At 44.6% G+C, this 8,125-nt stretch overlaps 1 protein-coding gene across 1 annotated transcript; it reads right to left on the bottom strand.

Moving 5' to 3' along the window:
• Positions 1-702: 702 nt before the first annotated feature.
• Positions 703-8,001, bottom strand: SOX30 (SRY-box transcription factor 30). Its single transcript, XM_058034900.1, has 5 exons — positions 7,395-8,001; positions 5,990-6,229; positions 4,561-4,734; positions 2,957-3,434; positions 703-1,072 (listed from the first exon to the last, which is right to left on the bottom strand). Exons 1-5 carry the CDS (start codon positions 7,999-8,001, stop codon positions 703-705), a joined length of 1,869 nt encoding a protein of 622 aa, XP_057890883.1.
• Between the last annotated feature and the right edge of the window lie 124 nt (positions 8,002-8,125).

Here is an 8,125-nt window from a genome sequence, read left to right as displayed (position 1 = left end):
AGGGCTGCTAGACATGCTGAGGGACGATGCAGAGGAAGGAGGTTTGAGTGGGTTGTTTGTGTAACTTTCACTTCTGTTATAGACAAGACAGGAGAGCCTTCAAGAGAGCTCAGCTGAGGGCTGGCTGCAGTGACAGAGCTGCAGACACAGATCCCAAACAACCACAACAGGACATCAGCTCTAGCTGGGAGGGAAGAGGGGATCACCCTCACATGTAGTTTTCCATTAGTATATCCAGGATATGTTAAACCACTCTTCCCTTTCTCTGGGCTTGGTAGAATAAATCACAACAGTTGTGAACCATTCTAGATTCTGGTGCATTGAAATATGTCTGATAGCCTACTCCACAGGGTATAAAAAGGTAGATGGGAGAAGAGGGAAGTTAGATCTAGAGAATAATCTCACAAACAGCTGTTTTATACCCTGAAATGTATTTGATGAGGCATTTGTGCATTTGGCCACATGCATTTCTGCAGGCGAGATCAGCTTTCAGTGAGAATTTAGAAATGAACAGGCATTTTCTGCTATTTATAAGACTTTCCTCTTATACAAACAGCTCATCAGACTCTTCAAAATGATCTGTACAACTTACTAAAGCCACCTGGCCTTCCCATTGAACACACTGACTGAAAAGGTGGTGTTGAGGAAAACATTTATTTCCCATTCTATAGTATTTCTCTGGATTATAATAAGCTTTAAAAATTACAATACTTGAAAAAACTTGACTTCCTCTTCCTCATCACTGTCAGTTACGTTGACAATGTAAGTGCTGGAGGGAGTAGACGGGGGGGATGGCAAAACCTCCTCCACCACTTCCACGTCCAGCTGTGGCAGGGGGCTCAGGACGCGCTCCTCGCTGCAGGTGCTCTGACAGGACACGACCTCGGGGCTCCCACAGACACGCTGGTTCTCACAGAGCCTCTCCTCTGAGTATGCCCTGAAACGATAGTCTTCATCCACAGTGGAAAATATCACCTCCTGCCTCTGGTTCCTCTCCTCATAAAAGCCAAAGCACTGAGGCACCGAGCTGGAGAAATTGCCGTAGCCAAACGGAGCTCTGAGTGGGAATGTGCTGCGAGGGAAGAGATGCAAGGTTGGCTTTCAGAAATGCAGGGCTGCACAATGACACTGATGCTCTGTGCTGCCCAGCTTATCCCATTTTTTAAAACACACAAATTTAAAACCATGCCTAATTTCAGCACTAGGGCCATAACAAGAGTAGTTCAGTAGTTCAGCACACACAAGGTTACTGTGAGAACATAAACCTCAAACTGTATTTATCAATCAAATAATACCACAGATAAACCAGCACGCAGTGAGTTAACCAACACACTCAGATTAATTTTAAAAAGCATCAAAACTCATTTTGTGTAATTTCTGTATGCCAAAGTTTGTGACAGAACTGGCGTAAAGCACTCTTATTTGTAATTTTCAAATTATAAATATTACACTGTTACCAAACAGGACAGGGAGTCCTTGTGCCCAATATGTGGTTGTTAATGTTAATATTTAAAGAATGCACAGTAATAAATTTTTTAAAAGTAACCACATAACCATTGCAGGAAGTTATGATATCAAATGGAACTGTATTCCTCCAGTGGCAGATGCCTGAATTTTTATTCTGATGCAGAAAGACACAGGGATTGTAATTTACAGTGTTGTAGAGAAATTCACTACATTGTGAAGAAAACAAAAATATGTAAAGAAGTAATAGAGCTCCACAGTGCAGGCATTGTAAACACATTGATACAATATCTATTGAGGTTTCAAGGGGACTAATCATCATTCCAATCTAATATTTAAATTTTTAGTGCATACATCTGCACTTTCAGTTCAGAAATCATGACTCTTGTATGCAAGAAATGAGTTTATAAGACAGAGAACTCAAAAATAACTGTATTAGAAAGACCCTGGCATTAGCAAAGCTGCCATTCAGCTGGCATTAATGGACTTCAGAAGTCCATTAATGTGTGAAATCAGAACAGTCTTTTATGCTACAAGAACTCTTCTCAGAGGCCTCACAAAACTGTCATTTCAGACACCAAGGGTTGAGCAAAAATAATTTTTAGCAATTTTGGGAATACGTGTTCTGTGTTTCCTTAAAGGACCTCAAAAATAGAAATGTCTTGTATTGCACTTGTCAGCTCATGAAGTTCTTCTGAGTTTGATGGGTCATCATTAGCCCTAATTAAAGACCAGGTGGTCTCACTGCCACAGGAACATATTGGTTGCTGCTACTAGTGGGAATAACAGTGCATAAACAGACAAAATTTAAGTCTAATAATCGTAATAATTTGTGAGGTTTGCTACTGCACAGTCATGAAAGCAAAATGATGCCCAGTAAAGAATAAGCATCAGATGCCTGGTGTTTGAGCTGCCACCTGCACCAGGGCACTGGTGCTTTCTGTGTATGCTCAGCCCACAAACACCCACGGGACACCACATGTGTTAGCCTGGTAATTCTTTGATTAGGGGACCTCTGATTGACTGAAAAAGAAGAACTAGGAATTACTACTTACACAGGAATTCTGCAGACACTTCCCACCAGGCTGGGTTTCAGAAATATCAACAGTTATGGCAATCACAGTGTACCCAGGAGACACCTCCAGGACACACCCACTTCAATTCTATCTGACCACTTTCAAACTATTTTTACATTATCTCTACCTAATGCTCTTCTGCTGAAATCAACTGCACTTAGACCCATAAAGTGGAAAGAAGATACTTCTGTTTTCCATGGCCTTGGGAGTGCCAATTACAACTGCAATAATTCTGTGGAGCTTTCAGTAACTGGGCACGTATTATGAGCAGGCTGAGGCCAGGGGTTCCAGCACACAGCAGCTACAGGAAGGTAAGAGCTCCTTTCCCTCTCAATGCTCCACCTGCTGTCTGCAAGTCAAAAGATTCCCTGCCTTTCAGCATTTTTTTCTTACTGGTATGGAAATGGTTTCATTACCTTGAGGGGAAACAGCGAGGTCCAGGTATAAAGGAAGGGTGGCAAAATGGAAACTGAGGAGTTCCTCCAAACAAACTGGCTGGTTGTCCAATGGGAGCAGACACGTAGGCAGGTGAGGGAATGAAAGGGGTAGCCTGGGGAAGAGCTATTCCTCTAGGAAAAACAGAAATCCCTGGCATCTCACTGTTGGAGACAGAAAACCTGCCACTAGTGCTGCTGATGTTACTCGGGTTTCTGTTGCCAAAGCTCTCAGCGAAAACGGGCGCAGGTCTCTTCAGGGAGAAATTGAGCCCAGGTGACACAAAAGCTTCTGTCTGAGCAGGCTCAGCAAAGGGCTGTGATGAAACTACAGGGCGCAGGGGCAGGGTTGGAACTGCAACAGCCACTGATGTGGTGCTTGCAGCCGTGGTCTGGAAAAGGGTCATGGGCACAGCGTGCTGGATGGAAGAGGCCGGCAGACGGATGGCGGGAGATTCACCTTCAGGAAACAAAACAGTGACTTGTGTCAGACTTGAACAGAGAGTTCTGATAAACAGCATCATAGCAAACCACAGCATTTCTGGGTACAGTCAAAATAATTCCCCCTCAAATTTCCCAGCAACTCATGTCACACATCTAATGTGACACCATTCTGAGAGATGGGTTTGGAGCCCACACACTAAAGCTGCATTGCACAGGAACCCACAGGAGGAAGGAAGTGGCTGATGTGGGTCCACTGCTCTTGGTGAGGCTCTATCTTGTCCTAGTAAGGCCCCATAATGGGGTGGAGTGTGCCTTCAGCTCAGAAGACCTCACAAGTCTACTGACATGAAATGAGCCAAATTTATAACAAATCTGTGTGCTCAGGAGCCTAAACCACTCTAATCTCCAATATGTTTCCTTATTTCATCAATGAATGTACACACTAGACAATTTCACTTTGAAATGTTTTGCAGAGCACAAACTTCAATGTACACTCTCAAATCACACCTCATCAACAGGGCTGCCTTCATAGGGAAAGATTTAGAAACACATTGCATAGGAATTTTCAAATCACTAACTCAGAACTTCATCAGAACTCAGCTGAGTATTCTTTTGTTTTAATATCTCCGATTATTACCACACAGCATAATCAGGCATTTCATTTTCTTGTCTCATTGCAAAGAAAGCAGCTCTTTCCAGGATGCTTAAAGAGGAAAATGCCATTGCCTGGATCTGAGCCATGTGGTGTTGAAATCCATACCATGCACTGACAGAGCCAGAGCTCTTTCTCTAAAGAATATGCAAGTCAGCTCTTAGAGTCTGGGGGCTCTAACACTATTTCACTGCCAGTGTGGACTTTTTGTAAAAAAGAAGGATCCTTCCAGGGTATCTGTGAGGTGGAGACCAAATGAGGGAAAGAAACAGCTGTAGTTTAATATCTTAAATAGAAAGAAGTGTTGGTAAATAATCACACCTTCTCTGGGCAACCTGAGCCAGGGCCCCACCACGCTCACAGCAAAGTTTCTTCCCAACATCTAATCTAAACCTACTCTCTTTCAGTTTGAAGCCACTCCCCCTTGCCCTGTCACTACTGGAACAGGTAAATTCTGAATTTTTAAAATAATTCACTACTGAAAACTCACAGACTGGACGTCCAATACTGTTCTTAACACTGGAGTTGACAAAAGAGTAAGTAGGTGATGAGAAGGGAAGGGTGCCAGCTGGATTGGTAGTGATGGTACTCTGGGAAGTGCCTGAAAATGCAGCAGAGCCAGGTGGTGGAGAACACTTCTTTTTGTTTGGCTGATAAACCCAACCTGTCAGAGACGAAAAAAAGATGCAGACATCCAATATTTTGGAAGGTTTCATTATTTATCTAAAGCTATGCTATAATTTTGAAGGATCTGATAAGACAAGTCCAAAACCTGCTCCTTTAGGCAATGGCAATGCTCCACTTGTTTTGGTGAGCTAGAAATGGGGAATTTTACTGGAGATGGAAATGAAATAGAAATATTTGGGTATTGTTTAGAAGTTACCAAGTAGTAGCTGCTCGTGAGACAAAGAACTACCAAACACTGGGGAGAGATGTGGCCCAGCTGAGGAAACCACATTAAGGAGAACATGACAGTCCTGCACTGTGGGCATTCAAAGTGGAGGAAAACGATGGCTACCCAAAATGTGGACTTTCCTCATGGTTTCCTTAAGTCTCACATATATCTGCAGGTTACAAGACATAACAGAAAATATGATCCACTGGGAACCCTGGATAGATTGTGGAAGAGCAGGTTTGCCTTTGCCTGACAACATTACCCAAACACTAACAGATATAAGAATATATCATGAATTTACACTGAGCTGTTTGGTTTCTTACGCAGGTTAACTCTTAATGGAACTTTAAAGAAACACCTTTTGTTTTTTAAGATGCAAGGAGAGAGGGAGAGTGATGCTCTTTTCTTTGTTTATGACAGATTAGGCAGCATCATGAACAAGCAGCATTATGACAACAGAGAAAGGATCACAACACCTGGTATCTCAACAGCTTTTTTAAAGTTTTTTTTACATTCTGTTTTACATTCTGTTATCTTCAGGATAAATGAAATTGCTAAGGGTACAAATTTTAACACCTGACAAAAGGCTGTGAAACATTTTCCACACCATTATGTGGGAACTTCAAGTCTACAGGTTGAAGAATCCCACAGAATACAATGCTGTTTGTGCTTCCTGTGACATTTCCCTTTCCTGCTTTTAAGAAATGGACACATGTGTCACCACAGGCCACCTGGGCAGCTGTTTCTGGAGCAAGGAAACTGATGCAGCATGCCACGCAAACTCATTCTCCTGCCATTAGACTATTAAAGCATTCAAAAAAGCTGCTCTGCTTAGCTGCAGTGTTCTAAGCACCAGCATTTTGGATGCTTTAAAAAATTCATCATTTCAAGCACACAGAAGGATTATGTACTTGAAATATCTGCATTTTTTTCTATCTCTGTTGATTGCCACAATGCAAGAGATCGACTTTCCAAAAAAGCCCTGCACTTCTAAAGCATTCAGGTAAATAACTAAGATGTTTACCAGGAAATTCCTCCCTGTGCCTCAGTTTTATTTTGTTAGCTTCCTCATAATAGGGCTGCTTCTGCTCCTCAGTGAGTTTGCTCCACTCCAGGCCGAGCTGGACGCTGATCTCGGCGTTGTTGGCCCCTGGGTTGGCTTTGGCCACAGCAGCCCTGTGGATCCGGGCCCACACCATGAAGGCGTTCATGGGACGCTTCACACGGCCACTCTTGGTCTTGCTGAAGGGAGTGTCTGGCATTCCTGTGCAACAAGGGAGGGAAACATCATCACCTTCCAGGGGATACGGCAGGGCACACTCAGCATCACACCCACAGCATCACCAGGGCTTTGGACAGATGAAACTCAGTGCACATTTGGAGAGCAGTTCCTACAAAATCCTCCACTGCCCTTTGCTGAGTCACTGCACATGGAATCAGTTACCTGGCTGTTGTTACATATAATAAAAAAATAAATAAATAAAATAAACAGGGCCTGCTAACACAGTAGTTTGGATTTCAGTTGGCTTGTTTTCTTATGAATTTATAAACTAATCGTTGTATAGCACAGACCACACCACCGCAAATTTATTATCACCACCAGAACTATGTAACCAAAGCCCTAAGGATGCAGGAACTAGGACTAAGGATGGGGAAGCTGCTTAGTCCCACACCCGTGCAGTCCCTGCCTTCTCAACCACAGTTGTTGCTGTTTCGGGTTTCTGCTTGGGTTCTGGTTTTTTGTTTGGGTTTTTTTTTTAATTCTTTTTCTTTTTTTTTTTTTTTTTTTTTTTTTTGGTTTGGACACTCATTTTGTTGGAGGAACATGTGTTCCCAAAAGATTGTTACATGATACCTGGCTTTGGCTCTTTGTAAACACAGGCTGCATTTAAATTGAGCTGGCAACATGATGAATCCACAGGTCCCTTAAAACTGATCCCTGAGCTAGCAATTTCCTCCTGGAAGAGGTTTAAAAATTAACTCTTTCACATCATTGATAAAGGGAAAAAGTCTTTTAAGACTTTACTTAAGTAATAATTTTGAATATCTAGATACTAAAAAAAAAAGCTTCTAATATAGATGTTTGAAATTGCTCTTCATTTAACAGGTCCAGAGTTTTTCAGAGAGACATATGACTATAGCTTTAAAAATCAAGCAGATTCCTGACCTTAAAACTGCGATCACAACTCAGTGTAATTCTGAACACTGTCCTAAGGGGTTTCATGCAGAAAGGGAGGAATGTGACAAAACTGCCTTGGTTGTGACAAACTACTACAGAACTCTGTGTTACTGTGCTTTTGTGTCTTACTCTGTGCAAGAGCTGTGCTAAACCCCAGCCTTTGCAAAGGGATGGTTTTCTAACATGACCTTTCCCCTTGTGTTCTCCTGCCTGATAAGGAGTCACCCTGCAAGCTCCCTGACCATAATACCTGAATCCGAGGGCAGGACTGTGAGGGGAACGTTTTTTGTTTCAATCTTTGGCCGCTGCAGGAGAGGCTGCAATTGGACTGGCACTTGTTTTACCGGCACTGGAGTCACATGCATCAGCTGCGAGGAAAGAGGGCCCTGGAGCTGAACGTGGGACCTGGCAGGTAAGGACTGAAACAAGACCGGGATATTCTGATCTTGAGCAGGGTTCCCAAGCTCGCACAGGGATCCGGCCGGGGCATCGCTCTTCTCCGCCTTCATTGGGCGGGTCTCGAAGGTCACGTTGGGTCGCTCGCTTTGGACGGCAGATCTTCTCCAGGACTTATTCCCCGTTTGCTCCAGGACCTTCTCCTCGTTCTGGCGGTCCCCGCTGCCCCTTTCCTGGTCCCTTTCTCTCCTGATGGCACCCCGGGCCTCTTTCTCAACCGCCGCCGGAGCCGGGATGCACCTGCTCTTCTTCGCCGCTCCTTCGCTGTGCCCGGGCCGGCTCGGGTGCTCCTGCACTTGGACGCGCAGCCCTCCGAGGGGACCCATGACCTCCCTGTGCCTGGGGGGCGAGGCGGGGCTCGCCCGGGCGCGGAAGCGGCAGTGCCTGACCCTGCGCTCCATCGCTCCGCCGCCGCTCCTCGGCCGCCGCCACCGTTGCGCCAACGCTCCCCGCGGCCCCGCGCCGCCGGCGCGCACCGAACCCGCATCCCGCACCAACCGCGGGGCGCGCTCCGAGCCCCAGCCC

This window comes from Melospiza georgiana, chromosome 15 (genome assembly GCF_028018845.1).
Source record: "Melospiza georgiana isolate bMelGeo1 chromosome 15, bMelGeo1.pri, whole genome shotgun sequence".
NCBI classification, from domain to species: Eukaryota; Metazoa; Chordata; class Aves; order Passeriformes; family Passerellidae; genus Melospiza; species Melospiza georgiana.
This window is presented reverse-complemented; position numbering and strand designations above follow the sequence as displayed.